At 46.4% G+C, this 22,267-nt stretch overlaps 1 protein-coding gene across 2 annotated transcripts in view; it reads right to left on the reverse strand.

Moving 5' to 3' along the window:
- ACER3 (alkaline ceramidase 3) overlaps positions 1-22,267 on the reverse strand; it is a 54,433-nt gene that overhangs the window by 8,623 nt on the left and 23,543 nt on the right. Inside the window, exons 3-11 of one of the 2 annotated variants that reach the window (XM_083610140.1) lie at positions 19,946-19,998; positions 19,008-19,060; positions 16,311-16,392; positions 14,281-14,316; positions 11,416-11,474; positions 9,560-9,661; positions 6,416-6,520; positions 4,025-4,070; positions 3,743-3,903 (exon numbers count right to left, since the gene is read on the reverse strand). In XM_083610140.1, the coding sequence (XP_083466266.1) occupies positions 3,856-3,903; positions 4,025-4,070; positions 6,416-6,520; positions 9,560-9,661; positions 11,416-11,474; positions 14,281-14,316; positions 16,311-16,392; positions 19,008-19,060; positions 19,946-19,998 (584 nt within the window). In that variant the 3' untranslated portion in view covers positions 3,743-3,855. Of the gene's footprint in view, positions 1-3,742; positions 3,904-4,024; positions 4,071-6,415; positions 6,521-9,559; positions 9,662-11,415; positions 11,475-14,280; positions 14,317-16,310; positions 16,393-19,007; positions 19,061-19,945; positions 19,999-22,267 lie in introns of those variants that run through there. The other variant, XM_083610139.1, reaches the window with a different exon arrangement.

Raw genomic sequence — 22,267 nt, forward strand, 5'->3', positions numbered from 1 at the left:
CCACAAGACTGAACCTGGGACCTTCTGAATGTATACGCACAAGGCAGATGCTTTCCCACTGAGCCGTGGCGTCTCCTGGACTCAGTGCACAAGCAACCAGGAATTTTAGCCGGCTTGGAAAAGACGACGTTAACCTTCACGTTAGAAGAGGCAATTCACATGGCCTGGAGATAGGCGCAAGAGCACAAGAAGCGTTCTCATTGCTGCAATCCCGGGATCCTGAACCCCTAGCACTGTGGCACTGGGAGAAAGCCATTTAGGGACCTCACATCATCAGAACAAAGGCACCTTTGTTAAGGCAAGAGGGGAGACTGGCCTGGCCCCAGCCTTCAGCCGGAGGAGGAGTGCAGTTGCTGAAGGAAGTTTGCCTCCCCGCCAGAAACTGAATGCTCTGCTCCAACTGCCCCAGGGACTGCGGAGGGGGGCACCCCGTGGCCCCATTTGCCAGCTGGGGGTGCATGGGCTCCTGGGTTTTTAATATTAATGCAGGCACCTCCATGGCACTGCTTTCGATGCCTACAAAGAACGGTTTCGTTTAGGCAACCATACCCAGACACGTAATCTTAATCTGTACGTCTGCTTTTCACACTGTTGATTTTCTCTGCATTTTGATGACGTTATTCCTGCACTGCAGGGGGTTGGACTAGATGACTGTTGGGTCCCTTCCAACTCTATGCTTCTCTGTCTGCCGCTTTTAAAGTCTGTTTTTAATTCCTACGTTCACTCAGCGTTTTATACCGTCTTATGCTTTCTTTAAGAGTACCTGCTATACAAATCTTGTTAAGAAAATTAATATATACATGAAAAGTAGTGCAGTTATTCGATCAAAAGGCACCTTCAAAAATGACATTTACTTTATTATATTTTCATTTTTACGCATTTCACAAGGCCAAAGTGGGTTACAACAACAAGGGTGATACAAGGAAACAGCGACAACAGTCATCGCCCATCTAAATGCAAAACTGGTTAAATCACTAAACAGAAAATTCCTTAACAGCCTAAACAAAACAGCAAAGCGAGAAAGCAAGACAATCCTTTATCTCCACCCAGTGACACGAAGCTTTAAAATGCTGTAGTGCTGCATGCTGGAGACGCTGCCCCGCTCCCCTTGACCCCTCCGTCTGTCCAAGCAAATGACATGGCAAGGACTTCCAAAGCTTAGCTCCTCCTTCCTCCGTTTGCCCTAGAAAGCACTGAGCGCTCTGCGAAAGTGAAGCAAGTTCTTAGCAGCTGGGCTGTCTCATGGAAGCTTTTCCAACTGCGGCACTGGGCAAACCTATTTTAAAGTAGGTTCCCGCTTGGATGCCTGCCTAACGTGTGAGTTCAGTGCTGCATTTGAAGTGGAAGATTTTCAAGACAATTAGGCATGTCCCAGCAACAGGGACGGGAGAAAGCGACAACCACCCCACTGAGACTTGGCAATATTATCGCCCGGAGTGTGCCCTTGTTGCCTCCACACACGAAAAAGGGTGCAAGCTGTTTCATTACGGTTGTGGGACACAACGTTCTGGTGCTTCAGAACAATGTTTCAGAACAATGTTCAAAACAGCCATGTTCTGATGGATTTTTTAAAGAGGCTTGCTCCTTAGGCCCCAAGAGAAAACCTCAAGACAAGCGAGGCATCCAATCTTGTATACAAGTTTGGATCCAAAAGCTGACAGAATATGCCAAATTAGACGGTCTATCGGAAAAAATAAAGGATAAATCAAAACAGGAATTTGTCTCAAAATGGGAGGTTTTCAAAGAATATTTGAAACATAGTAGTTTAAATTCTGTTGCAGCATTTGAGGAACTTCAGTAATAGTTGCAAGGTAGATGTAAGAAATTAGATATATTAAGAAAAAGTTTAATTATGATACAAGTGTGTATTGGCAATAAGTAATATGAAATCAAAATATGGAATAGACGGGAGGTTGGGTCTTTAGCGTTAAGACCAATTTATGTTTTATTGCTTGTTAAGAAAATTATGTGTCTATGGTTATTCCTGTGTGTAATTTGGTATTTGTGTTTTTTCTTTCTTTCTTTCTTGCTGTATCAATAAATAAATAAAAAAGGCAAGCAAGGCGTCAAGTTAATCGTATGAATGCAAGCAACATGCTTGGGTTTTGTTTTTTTATGTAAATAGGAAGCAAGAGCAGTGTAGGGGTTGGTGTTTAACATTCTCTCCCCCCCATCGAGGTTCCAACCAAATTAAATCTCTGAAACTGGAACTTTTGTTTCAAGGGAAGCCAATGTGCTGCTACCCAGTGGAGGCACTGAAATGCAAGCAGCAGCTTCTGAGAGACCTCAGAATCACTTGCACCATGGTAAATTTGAGATGCTCTTGGACTCCCGTCGCTAATGGCTCCGGCGAACAGAACCAAGGGAGCTGGGAGTCCCACATCTAGAGAGCCTACATCTGGTTTAGAGTTTGGGATAAATGCACACATGCAAAAACAGAGATGCTATTCAAGTGATTGTGCATTGATTAGTTACGCTTACTAAGAAAACGAATCGTTCTGAAGTCAAAGATTGCTCCTTGTTCTATGCTGACACACGCATCTAACACTGTGGAAGAGGCAGGGCCCCTTGTGAAGGGGGAGCAGGGAGGGTACTCTCTGCAAAACAGCCAGCTGCCACGAAGGATTTGCAAGACGTTAAGGTGAATTTTAAAAGCAGTTCAAATCAACGAGGGATACATGTTTTTAAACGGATCCAAAGGTTTTGAAACTATTGTTCTTATTGATTTGTCAATGAAAACTTTGCTTCGTTTACTCAGAGGAAAAAAATGAGTGCCGTATCAAAAACCCAAGGACGTAGGAAATGCTGCGGGGACAAAGGAGGCAGCCTTAAAACAGATCATTTATCCATCCAGCCCGGTATTGTTTACCCTGGTTGTTCTGAAAATCCCCCTCTATGGACCACTGGAAAATTGCTGGTCTTGGCAGATCATTTAATTATTATTATTTTGCACCTGTTGTTGCACGCTATATTTTTTATTGATTATTTTATCTCCTATATTGTATTCTACTGTATGACAATCTGAATTCCACGGAACTCCAACTGTATGCATTCTTTACTGACTCGTTTTGGTCTGCCTGAACGAAGCCTGTGGTCCACAGACCACAGTTTGGGTAGTCCAGTGGCTGGCAAAAGAATTCCAGGGCTATCAAAAAATTTCCAGGTTCAGAGAAAAAGAGGGAGAGAGAGAGGACTCTTTTCCTGATCCTGCTAACAAGAGAGGTATGACAACCTTCTGTACGTCAAGCATGTGCCCCACCACTGAGCTATGGGTCCTTGTCTACACATGCAGAGAAGGGGAAACTTAATTGCCTTGCTGGAGCAATTAAAAAGAACATTTTTGTCCTGAATGCTGCCTCTGAGCCCAAAAGAGGAACATCACAATCTCACAGAATCTTACTTCAAGGAAAGCACACCGTCGCAACCTGCCAGGCTGCAAGATCAATTGTGCCTCAACACCTGCACCTTCCTTCTATGCAATTTGGTTGCGTCCATTAATCCAAAATTCCTGCAGAACTGCTTCAGCTACGATCGCTTAAAACGCCTCCAGACCCCGAAGTGGTTTTGCTGGCGCTACCTCGATCGCCTGGTCGATGAATCGCATTTAGAAGATGCAATAAATCTCCTTACAGCTGCAGGCTAACTGGAAAATGCTTATGGATCCCTTCGTTTCTCAAGAGGTCCTTCCAGACGTGGACCATTGTGCTGGTGACAAAATTAACTCACTACAAAAGGACTCAAGCAGGTTTTAAAACTCAATAAAATTTATTGGTGGGGGCGGAATGACAGTGGTTCATTATGTTTTTGAATAATATAGCTCAGGATGCGTGTGCCCTTTTCTCTTCTTTCTCAATGTTAAATTGACACTGCAGATTTTATGTATGCCGTATCTTTTGTTTTTCCCTACAGTGAAAAGCAAATCAAAAAAGGAAAAAAAATAATCCATCACTACCAATCTTATATGCTTCTGTCCTAACAAGCCCCGTCACCTGCACAAGCCGTAAATTACTGTAGAATTCCTTACCTTGACCTTTGGCCTGTACTTCAGGTAAAGTGTCCTTGAATATAAGCTAAAGAGGAGAGGTGAGTGGAGAGAAGGAAATGAAGATTAAAACAAGCGATTGGGTACATCCGCTTAGGTGAGACGACAGAACACGGCCCCAACTCAAATGAACAGCTCAGTTGGCAGAGCACAAGACTCTTAAATCTCAGGGTTGGGAGTTTGAGCCCCACGCTGGGCAAAAGATTCCTGCATTCCAGGGGGTTGGACTAGATGACCCTCGGGGTAACCTTCCAACTCTACAAAGGCAAAAGCAGCCAGCTTCCTGTTTTGAGTACCTGGGACTGTGAGAGAACCTGGCAGGGAACCATAGAGGTCAACTGGGCCAGCATCTGATGGGACAGGGAAGCCCATCGCTGAGCGGAGCTTCTGATTTAAGGTGCTGCTTTTGACCTTTAAAGCCCTTCACGGCCCAGGACCCTCGTACCTACGGGACCGCCTCTCCCAGTATGTCCTGCGGAGGACCTTAAGGTCCATAAATAGCAACACCCTAGAGGTCCCGGGCCCTAAGGAAGTCAGATTAGCCTCAACTGGAGCCAGGGCCTTCTCAACACTGGCCCCGGCCTGGTGGAATGCTCTGTCTCATGAGACCAGGGCCCTGCGGGATCTGATTTCTTTCTGCAGGGCCTGTAAGACAGTTGTTCCGCCTGGCCTTTGGCTCGGAATCAATTTGATTACCTCCCCCTCTTTCTTTCTATTTTCCTTTCTCCTTCTGTGTTGGAACTCCTTTTTGGGGACTTCCCTGGCTTTTTTTCTGGCCCACGTAGGACCAGTCTGGATAGTTGGCCTTGGTGAAGACTTGACGTTTTTATCCCCCCAAAAGTTTTTGATTTGAGTTTCCGCTGAAATGAGGCTGAATTTTAATGTTTTCATGTTGTATTTTAATCTTGTTTTTTAAGCTATATTTCAATCAATTGTTTTTATATTTGGTGTTAGCCGCCCTGAGCCCGGTCTTGGCTGGGGAGGGCAGGGTATAAATAAAATTTATTATTATTGCTGCTGAAGCTGGGACTCTTGTGCAACAAAACTGAGGTGGGGATCATAAGAGGAACCTGGCTCTGCTAGATCAGGCCAAAGGCCCACCCTGTCTACCACGCTGCTCTTCTGGTTGGCCAACCACATGTCTATGAGAAGCCAATATGCAGGGTGCAAATACCTTCTCCCAGCTTGCAATTCCCAGCAGCTGGTATTCAGAGATAAGGTGGAGAGGGCGAGTGGGCAAAGCTATAGCCAGAGCCAATGACAGGCATTTTGCCTCCCAAGGCAATTGTCTCCTCTGCCCCCACGAGTCCAGCTGCATAGTCAAATTATTGTGGCACCTGGATGAGTTAACCCCACAAGTAGGGCTGGGCAATATATCGTCCAAAACCGGTTTGAAGTCCATAGCGCGTCATCAGTTTCATTTTTTGACCTGGCAATGTATCACAAATCATGATGTGTGTGCATGTGTGCTAAGCAAAAATCACAATGCAGGAAAAACCATTAAGCCAGCGAATGCCTCTACATAAAGGTAAAGGAAACCCTGACCATTAGGCCCAGTCGTGACTGACCCTGGGGTTGCGGCGCTCATCTCGCTTTACTGGCCAAGGGACCCGGCGTACAGCTTCCGGGTCATGTGGCCAGCATGACTAAGCCACTTCTGGCAAACCAGAGCAGCGCACGGAAACGGTGTTAACCTTCCCGCCAGAGCGGTACCTATTTATCTACTTGCACCTGACGTGCTTTCGAACTGCTAGGTTGGCAGGAGCAGGGACCGAGCAAAGGGAGCTCACCCCGTCGCGGGGATTCGAACCACCGACCTTCTGATCGGCAAGCCCTAGGGCTCTGTGGTTTAACCCACAGCGCCACCCGCGTCCCATGCCTCTACACAGCTCCATCCTTATTGCAGACATTGTGATATATCAGTATATTGTGATGTTTGGCTGGTGATATATCAAGAAGTTGAAAACCAGATATTGCCCAGCCCTACCCTACCCACAAGTGCCTTCTCTCCCCCTTCATGACAGTGAAAAATAAAATAAGAATAAATTGCTATTTATTCTGTTGCACTTTCAGAAGAGTCCCATGTCAGCTGCCTGAGGAGGCTGCCCCACTCTACCTAATGACAGGGCCGGTGCTGTTCCAGTTGCTGCCGTTCCTCCCTGCCAACCCCCTTGCCGCCTGTCACCCACTGCTGCTCCTTTTCAATGCATACAGCCCTGGACGCAGATCCTAATCTTATTAACAGAACTTTTTACCAAGAAAGCAGTCATGCTTTTCTGGAAGGAAGGGGAATGGTTTACAGCGATGAAGTTGGCAGCACATGGGTCAGGAGTTTCCCCACCCAGAGCCCACGAGAAGGGGAGGCCGTCACACCTGAACAAGATATGAAGGTAGGAGCCGAGGCCTGTAAGAATGTGCCACCAGGCGTGAAACTGCGTCATGACACTCACAAGCGGAGGTAGCCTCGCCCGCAAACCCCTGTGGAGGGAGAAAAAAACACAGGACAGAGTCACAACCTGGGCCTCTAAGCAGCTCAGTTTATATACCTGCCAGACCAGTTTCCTGGGTGTCTGCTTTCTAGGAATATCTGGAGATACTAACTCAACATTTTCTTGGCCTGGCAGCTTGCTGAAACAGTGCTTTCCATTTTCTTGCAGAATATACAGGTGAAACTCAGAAAACAGGTGAAACTTCGTGGGAAAGTTTATTTATTTCAGTAATTCAACTTAAAAGGTGAAACTAATATATGAGGTAGACTCATGACATGCAAAGCGAGAGATGTCAAGCCTTTTCTAATTGTGATGATCATGGCATACAGCTGATGAAAACCCCAAATTAACAATCTCAGAAAATTAGAATATTAAATGAAATTAGAATATTAAATGAAATCAGCAAAATAAGGACTGCAAATAGAGCAATATTGGACCTCTGAGAAGTAGAAGCATGCATATGTACTCAGTCCTTGGTTTGGGCCCCTTTTGCATCAATTACTTCCTCAATGCGGTGTGGCATGGATGCTATCAGCTTGTGGCACTGCTGAGGTGTTATGGAAGACCATGAAGCTTCAATAGCAGCCTTCAGCTCTTCTGCATTGCTCGGTCTCATGTCTCTCATCTTTCTCTTGGTAATGCCCCATAGATTTTCTATGGGGTTCAGGTCAGGCGAGTTTGCTGGCCAATCAAGCACAGTAATCCCATGGGCACTGAACCAGGTTTTTGTACTTATGGCAGTGTGGGCAGGTGCCAAAGTCCTGCTGAAAATTGAAGTCAGCATCCCCATAAAGCTCGTCTGCAGAAGGAAGCAAGAAGTGCTCCAAAATCTCCTGGTAGACGGCTGCGTTGGCCCTGGACTTAATGAAGCACAGTGGACCAACACCAGCTGATGACATGGCTCCCCAAATCCCTTTTCTGATGAGAGCAGCTTTTGCATCTCATTTGGAAACCAAGGACCCAGAGTCTGGAGGAAGAATGGGGAGGCACACAATGCCAGACGCTTGAAGTCCAGTGTGAAGTTTCCACAGTGTGTACTGATTTGAGGAGCCATGTCATCAGCTGGTGTTGGTTTAAAAGTTTAAAAGGTGACCTTCGTCAAAGCTGCACACTCGAGGAAAACATGGGCTTGCCTGACAGAGGAACCAGCGTCAAAGGTGTCGGTAGCTTTTTTGGTGTACCTTTCCGTGTACAATGAGGCTTCCTTGCGTCAGCGGAGACAAGCACTGCTTTTTGTAACCGCATGTTCAATTTGACATTTGTGTGGGTTACAGGGCAGTTCATTCCACCTCCGGTGGCTGTGAAAGAGACCGTGGAAAAAGGCTTGTCTGACAAAAGCACGTCTCACAGCCCATTTGCAGCCCAATGAGGTGGACGTAATGTCACTAAAGCAATCTCTCTGGGTGACGCTCACTCAGATTAGATCTTCCATGTAGCTCAGGACTGTCTGATAAAAAGCTGCTCACATTCAGTCCAACACGGTCTCTAGAGTGCATGCAATCGCTGTAGCAGCAGGATCAAAGACATGCAGTTGTTTAAGTAACTTTTAAGTTTCTGCAATTCTCTACCATGGAAGCTAAATGCCACAGCTGCAAGGGGACCTTGGCCAAACACAGTTGCCCTCCTAAACCCAGCTTTCCCCACCAACAACTGGGGGTGGGGGTGGGGCAAACCATTTCTCATCACAACCTCTTAACCCAAAATCTTCTAATACTGTTTGTCAACACTGACTACAGTCTGACAGATGGCACCTTCAAACGCTACGGTTGCAAGAATACAGTTCTGGACGCGAGTGGCTCCGTGGTCTAAACCACTGAGCCTCTTGGGCTTGCCGATCAGAAGGCTGGCGGTTCGAATCCCCTCCATGTGGTGAGCTCCCATTGCTCAGTCCCAGCTCCTGCCAACCTAGCAGTTCAAAAGCACGCCAGTGCAGGCAGATAAACTAGATACTGCTGTGGCGGGAGGGTAAACGGCGTTTCCGCGCACTCTGGTTTCCATCACGGTGTCCCGTCGTGCTAGAAGCGGTTTAGTCCTGCTGGCCACATGACCCAGAAAACTGTCTGCGGACAAACTCTGGCTCCCTCGGCCTGAAAGCAAGATGAGCGCTGCAACCGCATAGTCACCTTTGACTGGACTTAACCATCATTTGCCTTTTACAGTTCTGGACAGACTGAGACAGTGAAGCTACGATTTAGGAGCTACAATTTAGAACAGAGTGTACAAGGGTGATGCAACTCCAAGGGGCCCACTGGGCAATTTAGTACTGCATGTTGTATAGGCAACTCCCCACTTACGCAGGGGTTACATTCCGGGGCACCGAGAGGCAAGTCTCATCTGAACAGTCCAGGACCTCTAGACACACTGCCCAGGCTTGCGACCCAGGGAGGTCACTTTGGTGCTGCTAAAACAGCGCTTTGACTTCACCCCCTGGAGGCGCACTCCATTGTATACCTGAAGGAGTGTCTCCACCCCCATCGTTCTGCCCGGACGCTGAGGTCCATCTCTGAGGGCCTTCTGGCAGTTCCCTCACTGCGAAAAGCAAAGCTACAGGGAACCAGGCTGAGGGCCTTCTCGGTAGTGGCACCCGCCCTGTGGAACGCCCTCCCATCAGATGTCAAAGAGATAAACAACTACCTGACATTCAGAAGACATCTGACGGCAGCCCTGTTCAGGGAAGTTTTTAATGGGTGACATTTTAGTGCATTTTTGGTCTTTGTTGGAAGCCGCCCAGAGTGGCTGGGGAAACCCAGCCAGATGGACGGGGTACAAATAATAAATTATTTATTATTATTATTATTATTATTATTATTATTATTATTATTATTATTATTATTATATCTCGAGACAGACGGCTGCCAACTACAACCATTATTATTGGCGATGATTTGTTACCAGCCCTTCACCCCAAGGTCTCGGGGCAGGTTACAGTATTTCAAAACAGTATTAAAAACAATGGGGTTTGGGAGTTAAATCCCCCCAAACTGCAAAGTCAGTGAACGAGAAGAATCGCACGCCGCAGTTCACTTACCTCAGTTTATCGCAGAAAATATTGTCTACGTTCCAAAGGAAAAACCCCAGCAAAAATACTGTCAGGGACGTATAGCCTAGGCCCCTCAGCCACGGGTATACCCTAGAGAGAAGCAAATGAGATTTTTTTCAATACCTTAAAGCAGATTTAACAACAGAAGAGCCCTGCTGCATCAAGACCAAAGGCCCATCTAGTCCCCGTGTTCAATCCACGGCCTCTCCAGGCACGGCGGAAATCTTGGGAGAGCCACTGCCAGTCGTGTTGGCAATGCTGAGAAAGGAAGACCAGTGGTCTGACTCAGGTGAAGGGAGCTTCCTGCGCTCTCGGAAGACCGTGAGCAGGACCTGAGAGCAACAGCCCTCTCCCCAATTGCCGCTCTCACCAACTGGTATTTAGAAAATGCACCGCCTCCTGCAGTGGAGGTGAAACTCAGCTATTGTGGCTAGAAGCCAATGATGCCTTTATCCTCCATGGACTGGCCTAATTCTCTTTTAAATCGATCCAAATTGGTAGCCATCGCAGCCTCTTGTGGGATCAAACTCCACAGTTCAGCTATGTGAAGAAGCCTTTCCTTTTCGTCTGTCCCACAACTACCAATGTTTGGCTCGGTTGGATGTCCCTCGGTTCGAGGTACAGTGTTACCTCGGGTTAAGTACTTAATTCGTTCCGGAGGTCCGTTCTTAACCTGAAACTGTTCTTAACCTGAAGCACCACTTTAGCTAATGGGGCCTGCTGCCGCCGCTGTGCCTCTGGAGCACGATTTCTGTTCTCATCCTGAAGCAAAGTTCTTAACCTGAAGCACTATTTCTGGGTTAGCAGAGTCTGTAACCTGAAGCGTGTGTAACCCGAGGTACCACTGTACTAGGACAGGGGTGGGGGGGAGGGGAAAATCTCTCGCTACCCTCCTTCTCCAAACTCTGGGTAATTCTGCACACCTCTGTCATGTCCCCTCCCTCCACTCGCATTGTCTCAAAACTAAAAACCCACAAATGATGAACCCTTTCCTTATAGAGGAGCTGCTCAACCCCCGTTTATTCTGACTGTCCGTTTCGGTTTTAGTTAATAATAATAAAAATAATAAATTTTATCTATACCCCGCCCTCTCCGGCCTCAGGGCAGCTAACACCAGTAAAATTACAGTAAAATCATAATAGGGGGAAAAAACCAATTTAAAATACAGGTTAAAATGCAGCCTCATTTTAAAAGTAGCCCATAGATCAAAACCATAAGGGGAGGGAAAACATAAGGGTCAGACTGAGTCCAAACCAAAGGCCAGGCGGAACAGCTCCGTCTTGCAGGCCCTGCGGAAAGATGTCAAGTCCCGCAGGGCCCTAGTCTCTTGTGACAGAGCGTTCCACCAAGTCGGGGCCAGTCCTGAAAAGGCCCTGGTCCTAGTTGCGACCAATCTAAGCACCTTGCGACCTGGGACCTCCAAAATGTTGTCATTTGTGGACCTTAAGGTCCTCCGCGAGGCATACCAGGAGAGGCGGTCCCGTAGGTACGTGGGTCCTAGGCCCTTAGAGGTCATTATGTAGCCAGGTGGACGCCAGCCAGAGTGGGGGCCCTCTCTGCATTGCAGAGGGACTAGATGATCCCTGGGATCCCTTTCCAACTTCACAATTCTATGATTCTATGAATTAGCCTGCAGTTCTGGACCCCTCTGCAACGCTCCCATGTCCTCACTGAACAAGCCTAGCCTGAAGGCTGCAGGCTATTTTTGACTCAAGCTTGTGTGCAGGCTAAAAATGAAAAAATGAGAACACTAAAACATAATAAACAAAAAAGGAAAAAACCCCAATAACTCCCCTCCCACAAATGATCATGTGCAAGCGTTTTAAAGTTAACCAGTTCCTTACCATAAGACTATATATACAGATCGCAGTACTAGAACAGCCACCAGCGTTCCATACATAACCTGTACGACAAAGCAGAAGGAAAGAAGGTTTAATTTTCTCTGGGTCTCTCTCAATCAGCCTTCTTTATGGTCCAGCTCTCACTTCCATACATCACTACTGGGAAAACCAGAGCTTTAACTAGATGGACCTTTGTCGACAAAGTGATGTCTCTGCTTTTTAAGATGCTGTCTAGGTTTGTCATTGCTTTTCTCCCAAGAAGCAGGCGTCTTTTAATTTCGTGACTGCTGTCAGCATAATAAATTATTATTACTATTATTATTATTGGATATTATTGACATTTATTATTGGATAGCTCAGTCGGTAGAGCATGAGACACTTAATCTCAGGGTCGTGGGTTCGAACCCCATGTTGGGCATAAGATTCCTGCATCACAGGGGGTTGGACTAGATGACCGTCAAGGTCCCCTTGTAATTCTACAACTCTTTGATTCTGGCATTTTTTACATCCTTCTTTGGTGTTCCTGCATCAAACCACTTGCTCAGGCCCTCCTTTGGACCTGTGGTTCTGAACACCACCACAAACACACCCAGGATTTCTTCCCCAAGCTTCTATCCTCTCCCTCCCTCCACACCACTTGGTCTCCAGCCAGAAGAAAGTAGGCTTGCAATGGTCATCTGACTTTAAATGCCCTCTCTCCCATTTATTGATCCAAGTAGCATTGTGACCGACACGTCAAGAGACCCTGACCCTCAACAATTCACAGGTATACTCCCAATATCTGTAGCTCCCCTCTACAGCTGTCCCTTCAATGTTTGTGGTGTCAACCTCACTCTTTGCTAGATTTCTTTGCTTCCACCTTCTTCCACAGCTGAAAAAACTCTTCCCCTAAAAAATACACTATGTTCCAGAACACTAAACCAACGTGCAAATTAGCCCGTGCATATCAATTACCAAAAGGGAAGTATCGTGCTGGTTGCTTCTCTAATATAGTCAGAACGTATAATCTGCCAGTGTGCTCGCTGTGACATTTATCACATGAAAAGGGATTGTCAAACTAGGAAGGCGAGGGAGAAGAACCAGCAGGAGCTGGTGAGACACCAGCAAGAGAGCAGATTCTTTCAAAAGACAGGTAGCAGATTATATTGGATACTGATCCATTTGGAAGACATGCTGTGGCGACGTACGTTCATGCATCTAGTTGCTGCAATTCTAAAACGCAGAAATTATGCAACTAAATACGGGAAATCAAAAATAACACAGCATAATGAGAGACTCCAGACACACTTGGAACGCAGTCATGTCTGCATGTGTTCTGACAATTAATTGCAGAAAACGAGGAGTGCTTTCTGCTCTCTTGCCAAGGTACATTATTTATATCATGCTTACAAAGTTTCTGCTATTAAAAACACATCGCCAGAGGGCATGGTTGAACACTGCTCACAATTAAGCAAATTTCTCAGCCCGACCTGCAGTCTCTAATTCGGCACATCTGAATTATCAGCAGCTTGTCTACACAGGTGTGATTTTACCCAACACAAATATGTTAACTCCGAAAAGTAGCTCTTAATCCACCCCCCCCCCCCAAAAAACCCCATATCCATTCAGAAATGTTAGACATAGCCTAGGAAATCTAAATATTTTTCCTACAAGACAATCCTATGCATGTTTACCCAGAAGTAAACTGCACTGCATTCAGTGCAGCCCTCTCCCTAGTCAGGATTGCACCTTCAGTCTGGTACCAAAACCATTCTTCTTTAAAGGACTTAAAATGTTGGGAACTATATATCTTTCTTGGACCATAAAGAAGGCTGATCGCCGAAGAATGGATGCTTTTGAATTATGGTGCTGGAGGAGACTCTTGAGAGTCCCATGGACTGCAAGAAGATCAAACCTATCCATTCTGAAGGAAATCAGCCCTGAGTGCTCACTGGAAGGACAGATCCTGAAGCTGAGGCTCCAAGACTTTGGCCACCTCATGGGAAGAGAAGACTCCCTGGAAAAGACCCTGATGTTGGGAAAGATGGAGGGCACAAGGAGAAGGGGACGACAGAGGACGAGATGGTGGGACAGTGTTCTCGAAGCTACCAGCATGAGTTTGACCAAACTGTGGGAGGCAGTGGAAGACAGGAGTGCCTGGTGTGCTCTGGTCTATGGGGTCATAAAGAGTCGGACATGACTAAACAACAACAATGCATCTTTCTCCTTCCTCTCTGCAGAACTACCCAAACCAGGTTGCAACACCAGGTGCAACAAAGTTGGCATGAACACATGCCTGTGGTGGTACTACACATCAGTGGAAGCTGGCGGGGGGTGGAAGGGAGAGGCTCCAAGCGGTTTGGAGGATGTAAAAGGAAGAGAAGGAACAGAGTGGGATATTTTCTTGACGGGGGTGACTTTCTCCCACAGATTTAGCCACATAACAGGTCTGCTTGCTGTATGCCAATCATCAAATGTTAGCCACCCACAGATACGACTAAGTTGGCAGTTGCGCACTACAGAACTTGATTTCTTTGCAAAGGGATGATCAGCTAGCGGTCCCTGGGCTGTGATGGATCTGGGAAATCACGGCAGCCCTCTTACATTCTACTCAGGATGCAGTAAGATGCCTGACTACAGTTTTGAGTGGAAGGAAAAGAAAATGATGCTCCAAGCTTGAGTATTACATCTCTAGTTCTGATCTTGCGCCCAACAGACTTTGGTTTGCAATGCAGTGACTGAGCATGACTTTAGCATGACATCTGAGAGAACAGGTTGTGCGGCAAATGATTTGGTGCCAAGAAACACTGATTTCCCACCAGTCATGCCCGAGAAACGATGACCGATTGCATCCCCTCTGTTTAAACCGACAAATGAGCAACTGTTTACCTGATGAAACACCGGCTGTTTCCAATTTAGGTATACCTGCAGAAAGGAAACACAAAGAAATATATGCATAAGGCAGCTGTTGCTGGTGTGTACCGCAGGTGACCAATCTGTGGCATGGGAACAGGAGGATGCCCAGGTGTGATGCCAAGGTGTGGTGTGGTGGCACTCCTGGGTGAGACTGTGGCTTTGGCTGGCATTTTAGCCCAATGCTCTCATTCTAAGTGATTACAGTGGTACCTTGGGTTACATACGCTTCAGGTTACAGACTCCGCTAACCCAGAAATAGTGCTTCAGGTTAAGAACTTTGCTTCAGGATGAGAACAGAAATCGTGCTCCAGAGGCACAGCGGCAGCAGCAGGCCCCATTAGCTAAAGTGTTGCTTCAGGTTAAGAACAGTTTCAGGTTAAGTACGGACCTCCGGAAAGAATTAAGTACTTAACCCGAGGTACCACTGTACTGGGGAAGGGCAAGGAGGTCCCAGGCTACAAATGACCGCAGGGATACCTGAGGCAGCTTGTGGCATGCAAAGGGCATGGGGAGGGTTGCAGGGCACAGCAAATGCTTTGTATACGGTCCCTGGCACCTCCAGTTAGAATGCTCTCAGGGACAAGGAAAGGCTTCTGTTTGAGCTGCTGCTCTTCAGCACTGGCTAAGATAGCACTGGCCTGACTCAGAATAAAGTAACTCTGTAGGTTCTACAGCTCCGAATGCATCTATAGCAGCTCTGCGGGAATTCTCTGCCATGTATGCAGTGGTACCTTGGTTCTCAAACGCCTTGGTTCCCAAACCCCGAAAACTGGAAGTAAGTGCTCCGGTTTTCGAACGTTTTTCGGAAGCTGAATGGCCCATGCAGCTGTTAGCTATTGTTTCCAGGGCGCCTGCACCAGTCAGAAGCTGCGCCTTGGTTTTTGAACATTTCGGAAGTCAAATGGAACTTCAGAAATGGATTAAGTTCGAGACCAAGGTATTTGGCGCTTCTGTTTTTGGTATTTATTTTGTATTTTTGTTTTTGAGGCTTTTTTGGTTAATTTGTTTTTGGTTGACTATGTGGAACCCAGTTCAGCTACTGATTCACTGACTGTGTGACTATGGAAATGGATAAAAGCCCCCCATCCAAACCATGACTATCATCAATGCAGATTAATAAAAAACATTAATTTTAATTTTTATCATCTACAATATGGTCTTATTTATTTTATAGTACAGTACATTGATTACTGCTTTCATTTTATGGATCAACAGTCTCGTTAGTAAAATTCATGTTAGATTGCTGTTTTAGGGGTTTTTAAAAGTCTGGAATGGATTAATCAATTTTGCATTACTTTCTATGGGAAAGTGTGCCTTGGTTTTGGAACGCTTTGGTTTTGGAACAGACTTCCGGAACGGATTAAGTTTGAGAACCAAGGTACCACTGTATTCACCATTGCCCTGTATACCTGAAGGAGTGTCTCCACTCCCATTGTTCAGTCCGGACACTGAGGTCCAGCTCCGAGGGCCTTCTGGTGGTTCCCTCACTGCGAGAATTGAAGGTACAGGGAACCAGGCAGAGGGCCTTCTCGGTAGTGGCACCCACCCTGTGGAACGCCCTCCTACCAGATGTCGATGAGATGAGTAACTATATAACCTTTAGAAACATTTGAAGGCAGCCCTTTTTAGGGAGGCATTTTAATGACTCGTTATGTTTATATAGGTGTTGAAAGCTGCCCAGAATGGCTGGGGCAACCCAGTCAGATGGGCGGGTTACAAATAATAAAATTATTATTATGAATGCAAGCGCTCTGACACTGAACTACAAAAGGGTGCAGCAAATCACTCAAAAATCAGATTGGCAGCACCTTGTCCTGCCTTTCCCCCCACTGCTATTTTCCCCAGGGCCAGGAGGAGTGCCCTGTGCCACTCATGGCTGCAGAGCCATCTGCAACTGGGCGCAGGAGAGGGTTATTGTAGTATATTCACAGATGCAATTTGCAAAGGGCAGGGGCAGAGGAGGAGAAGTCTTCTAAAAAAGAAACCACAAAACTGATGCTTACTATGCTGACGCCAATGCTGTAGCCTATTAGTATAAACAGGAGGGGATAATTGATTGTTTTCTTGTACTTGAAACATTCATACCTGAAACAGACACAAAGATGAACAGTGATGAGAGGCAGCAAGGACAAAGGCATTTATTAAAAGGTCTTTTAAGGCTGGTGAACAGGTTGAGTTTCTTTTGCTGGTGACTGGAAAGGGGGAGAAGCTCGCCACACTGGCTTGGTGGGAACATGCAAGAACTGGCCAACACCCCAACTTTGGAGTATGTCTCTCCCTCCCTCCCTCCCTCACCACTATTTTTTAAATACTAACGCAAGGCAGGAGGAAAAATATAGTCCTTTAAAGAAAATGTTTTTCCACGCTGAAGATGATTTGAAAGATTGTGCAATATGCACTCAGTGCATAATCTGTTCCGGGAAGCAGGGATGGGTTTCTGTGTTTTCAAAAACCTCCCAGACTCGTTTCACGGAACAGTGGGACGAAATAAATGCATGGACAACCATAGAAACAATGCCTTGTTGGGCAACTGTAAAAAAAGCATTTGTGGCTCTTCCAGACAGCCTGTTGCCCGAGCATTCATTACGATTTCTTTGCACTGAAGTTAGACGTCAGTGCCTTTATTCCACACTTTCCAGGGCACTTCCCTGCCAAATCTGGTCATCACAAAAGTTCTGTTTGTCCGTTCTGTAAGCAGGTTTGTTGCAAAAGAGCGCCAAGTCTACTTTCACGGTGCAACCAACAGTGGCAGTCTGGAAGTGGACTGCCTGCCCTCATCGTAAGTTAACTATTTCACAATGTCATTTTCCTCTCTAAAAAACAATACATCACCATAAACATAATTCATCATGGGGTGAAGGAAAAACGTTATCGTTTGGAGGACGACACTGAGGCAGGTTCAGGTGTTCTGAACTTACCTGTGAGAGGAGGCGGGGGAAAAGAACAGCGAGTACAAAATGAAGTGAAGAAAGACATGGCTATTAAGCAGGGCAGGAGTGTTCAGCTGTCTACTGCCGTGAAAATTACGTAGCACGGCCAGGTTATAATTGCTCTTTGTGCAGGGTGTGCAGCCAAGCAGAAGGTGTGCGTAGGTTCTGCAGGCAGCAGATTTTGCTCCAAGATGGGGATTTTGATATTCTGCTCTAAGCGATGCTCAGACTCTGCAGGTCTACAGGGCTATCATGAAAGCACAAACTATAGTGCTTTGCAAGATTCAGCACCTGAGAGTCCCAGGGAAAGTGACCAAGATGATCAAGGGTCTGTAAACCAAGCCTTATGAGGAATAGTGGAGGGATGTTTTCCCTGATAAAGAAATGACCGAGAGGTTTGATAGCCATCCTCAGATACCTAAAGCAATCTTGGCATTCTCAGCACCACACTCTAAACAGCTGTTCAACCATTATGGCTTCCAGGATTTCATCAGCCGGTGCCTAGTCACTTTCAAGTGCACCGCTGTGAACACAAGGGTTAGAAATTTGTTGCTTTACGAAAAGGGGAAGGAGAGATTTTTTGGGGAAACTGAACTCTGAACCAATGGCGTAGTCTGTAAAACTGCACAACACACACACACACAGTTCAGACTATAATAGGCTGCATTTCATCCATAATTGGGCCTCTTGCCAAACTCCTGGAAAATGGCTGCTTTCTTTTCCTTCATACAACTTCCTAGGTCCTGCTGAAAACAAGACTGAAATATCCTAGGTAAAGGTACAGGGACCCCTGACCATTAGGTCCAGTCATGGCTGACTCTGGAGCTCATCTCGCTTTATTGGGCGAGGGAGCTGGCGTATAGCTTCCAGGTCATGTGGCCAGCATGACTAAGCCACTTCTGGCAAACCAGAGCAGCACACGGAAATGCCGTTTACCTTCCCGCCGGAGCGGTACCTATTTATCTACTTGCACTCTGATGTGCTTTCGAACTGCTAGGTTGGCAGGAGCAGGGACCGAGAAACGGGAGCTCACCCCGTCATGGGGATTCAAACCACCAACCTTAAATATCCTAGCTGAGATTATATCCAACTGCTGTGCATTTTCAAGCCTGCATTTACCTCCACAATGCGGACGGCAAGAGTGCAGTGGAATCAGATCAAAGGCCCATCTAGCCAAGCGAGCTGTTTAGCACAGTGGCATCTTGGAAGCACTGCCTCTTGGAAGCCCACAACCAGCTGATGAAAGAAACATCCCTCCCGTGTCAATGGTTCCCTGGCAGTAGGGACTCAAGAAACAGACAACCACATAACCAAGAGGTTTTATGTAACCATTAGGACTAGTAGACACTATCTTCCACGGGAAGAAGAATCAGCAAAGGAGGGATGCTTGGAACTCGTGCATCCCCAAATATTCTCCCCCTTTCACCTTTGCCAGGTGTGCTTCCAGAAAGGTTTTAAAAGGAGGAGGGACACACACACTGCAGGGGAGAATCAGTGAATAGGAAAAGGGCTGCATGCTCCCTGCCCCGTGTCCATCAGTTCTCCTGTAAATGTTGCTTTGGGGGGGGGGGGAGAATCCTAAAATTTCCCAGCAGCTATAAAAATGGGTGTTAAGAGGAAATGGCTTGCAGTCTGGCGTGAGCACTGCAGGTTCAGTGCTCTGCGGCCCAGTGGTCATTTTAACACCTCCCCCCCCATGTTAGCAAGATAAAGAATACACCTACAAAGTAGGGGCAATTGGCATTAGGTTTTAGCGAGACAAATACTTACAGGCAGTAGACAAACATGCAACAACTGTAGATCATGGGCAGCTCATCCAACAGCTACAAAAAAAATATATGCAGAAAAGCATTTACAATTTAATCCACAGAAGATTCAGGGGAGGAGGAGGTGATCTAGGGTTGCATTTTTTAATGGCAGCGCTGAGTCAAGAGCGACACACCATGTTTTGTGAAGTGATCAAGGAGGTCAGAGACAGCTTGGAACGGGATTATCTTCCTGCATGGGATTGTAAAGGCACCACCAGGTCTAGTAAGAGGCCATGCTCCATGATGGCAGACAATAGCGGTCAATTAACCAGCAGTTAAGAGGACAGCAAGCGCCAACAAGGAGGAAACTGCTATATTCAAAGAGATAAATTAATGTACATGCTACAGCCAAGCTGGCTGGCTGGCTAAACTCTGACCATCACATAATAATAATAAAAAACACAAGAGCCATTATCAGAGGAGATACTAAGCTGTGCAATGATATAGACTTCCCATTTTGCAGCTGGGCATCCTGTTATCAACTGCATTTGGGCAATGCTTACTGGCTTGCCTAAGAGCGCCTAGGGATATTTCTCTTAGTCACTTATGCTACACAGGACTTGAAACATATTCGCAGCCAAGCTAATCTCAATTTCTACAGACCCCCCCTCTTCCGCAAGTAACATGTTCACAGACTAGCTCTTCAGATTTATTTATTCTAGGTCAGTCAGGTTCGGTTTTTAAAAAGGCTTCTGTCTTATTTCCAAGATTTCTGAATGTACTTTGTAGAAAGTACATTTTAACCATTTGGTACCGTTATTATTTTGCAGACAGGGTATTTGCTTACTTAGATTTGTCTGTAGTAAAAACTTACAACTGCTCCAACCACCCCATAAAGAATTATAGGAAGAAAAAAACACACCCATAAAAGGCGTGTGGACATTTTAAAGCAATACTAACCTGCATTTCATACTTTAGGGTCATGTGAAAGCACCACGAGCCCAAACCTACGGCTGAAATCCAAGGATGAAAGCGTTAGGGAAGGAAGGCATGCTTTGGCAAAATACCTGGCTACAGTAACATTGACCTTCAACAAGAATTGATCGCAGTTGGAAACTATGCTAAGAAATCTACCAGAGTTCATTTCAGGGCCTTTCCACGGAAGTCAAATGAATGTCTGAATGGAATACACACAATTACATACACTCCCTTCTTCCTGCGGCCTAATGTGGACCTGCAAGCTCCTAAAGTTAAAGGAGGAAACTGAGCAGCAAGATTGGAGTCAATCAAAATAGAAAATATTTGGTTAGACCAAGGTTTCCCAAACCTGGGTCTCCAGCTGTTTCTGGACTACAAATCCCATCACCCTTAGCTAGCAGGACCAGTGGTCAGGGATGATGGGAACTGTGGTCCAAAAAACAGTTGGAGACCCAAGTCTGGGAAACACTGGGCTAGACAAACCAAGGTTTTCCTTATACCCAAACCAACTTTGTATTGATGAGTGAGAAAAGGCAGCAAACCTAAAACGGCTGTTCAGGAGGTGGGGCTGTTTCACCCGACAAGTTAATTGAGACTTCATTATTAAACACTTGCGGAAACTTTGGCTTTTCCCTTGGTTTCTTTGCTCTCCCAGCAGGTCCTATGAAATTATTCGCCAAAGGAGTTTTCAGAAACTACCGTATTCTTCGCTTTATAAGACGCACCAGACCGTAAGACGCACCTAGTTTTTGGAGGAGGAAAACAAAAAAAAATATTCTGAATCTCAAAAGCCAGAACAGCAAGAGGGATCGCTGCGCAGTGAAAGCAGCAATCCCTCTTGCTGTTCTGGCTTCTGGGATAGCTGCGCAGCCTGCATTCGCTCCATAAGACGCACACACATTTCCCCTTACTTTTTAGGAGAGAAAAAGTGAGTCTTATAGGGCAAAAAATACGGTAAATGGCCAACCAAAAAATGGGCTAAAGAAGTCCACCAGGCAGGGAGCACACTGGCTCTCTGTGTAGTCCAGGATGTTAGGTTCTTGTCGAGAGCAGCATATGCAGGGAGGGTAACAGAAGGAGAACACACGTGCAGCTCTGCTACTGAGGCAAAGCCTGCCTGGTCTTGCAAGCTGCCTGGCAAGAAAACCTATTTCTAGCTACAAGATACCCCAAGCACTTTGGAGGAAGAATGAGGTGTAAAGCACCAAAGGGGTGGGGAATGAACAAAAAGAGACTCCCACAATTATGCTTGTCAAAGCGGTCGGACCAAGCCTAAAGTTTTCAATACTAACTTAAGCAAGTTGGGACTTGGCGAGCCGAGGGAGCGCCTTCTCCCATATGGACCAACCCAGTCAGCAAGATCAGCTAAAGAGGATCTCCAGCTTATTAAGCAAGCTGCAGAGACCCAGTTCAAGGTGACCAGGGCAAGGGCATTTTTTGCTGCGGCACCTGCTCTGTGCAATCCCCTCCTCCCAAAAAATTAAGTCTAGGGCCAACACAGGTGTGCTCCCAATACTTGGGGGGGAAAAAGTGTTAATTTCCCCAGGTCTTTGCTGGCAGTTACCGTATTTTTTGCTCTGTAAGACGCACTTTTCCCCTCCTAAAAAGTAAGGGGAAATGTGTGTGCGTCTTATGGAGCGAATGCAGGCGGGAGGCTCTGCTTAGCGCTCCCTTTAAAGAGCCGTGTGGAGTGTGTGTGCGGCTCTTGGGGGCTTTTCCTTGAGGAGGGAGAAGGGCTGCCTCCTCGGGGAAAAGCCCCCAAGAGCCGCACACACACTCCGCACACTCTTTAAAGGGAGCGTGGCTCTTGGGGGAGCCTTGCCCGTGAGAGGCTGCGCACAGCCAAGCAAGAAGCCAGGACAGCCAGCGGGATCGCAGCGCAGTGATCCTGCTGGCTGTCCTGGCTTCTGGGATTCAGAATTTTTTTCTCTTGTTTTCCTCTTCCAAAAACTAGGTGCATCTTATGGTCTGGTGCGTCTTATACAGCGAAAAATACGGTAGTACCAGTTGGTTTTAAATGGAATTCTCAATTTGCTCTGGCTAGTATGCTGCTGCTTACTGCTTTATTTGTTGCATGTGAGGTTTTAGGAAATGCGGTACCAAAAAATATTATAGGTAAGTAACAGCAAATGAAGTGCTGCTGCCCTCTGTTGCGTGACCATCCTTCCTCCTAGCTCTGAAGCTGCAAAGGTGGTTAGGGATCACCCAGGAAATTGCATGGCAGTCCCCTCCCCATCTCAAGCTCCAAAGTTGGAAGGAAGGCCCTAGGGCAGGCATAGGCAAACTCGGCCCTCCAGATGTTTG

Source organism: Podarcis filfolensis, assembly GCF_964270895.1.
Source record: "Podarcis filfolensis genome assembly, chromosome: 4".
NCBI classification, from domain to species: Eukaryota; Metazoa; Chordata; class Lepidosauria; order Squamata; family Lacertidae; genus Podarcis; species Podarcis filfolensis.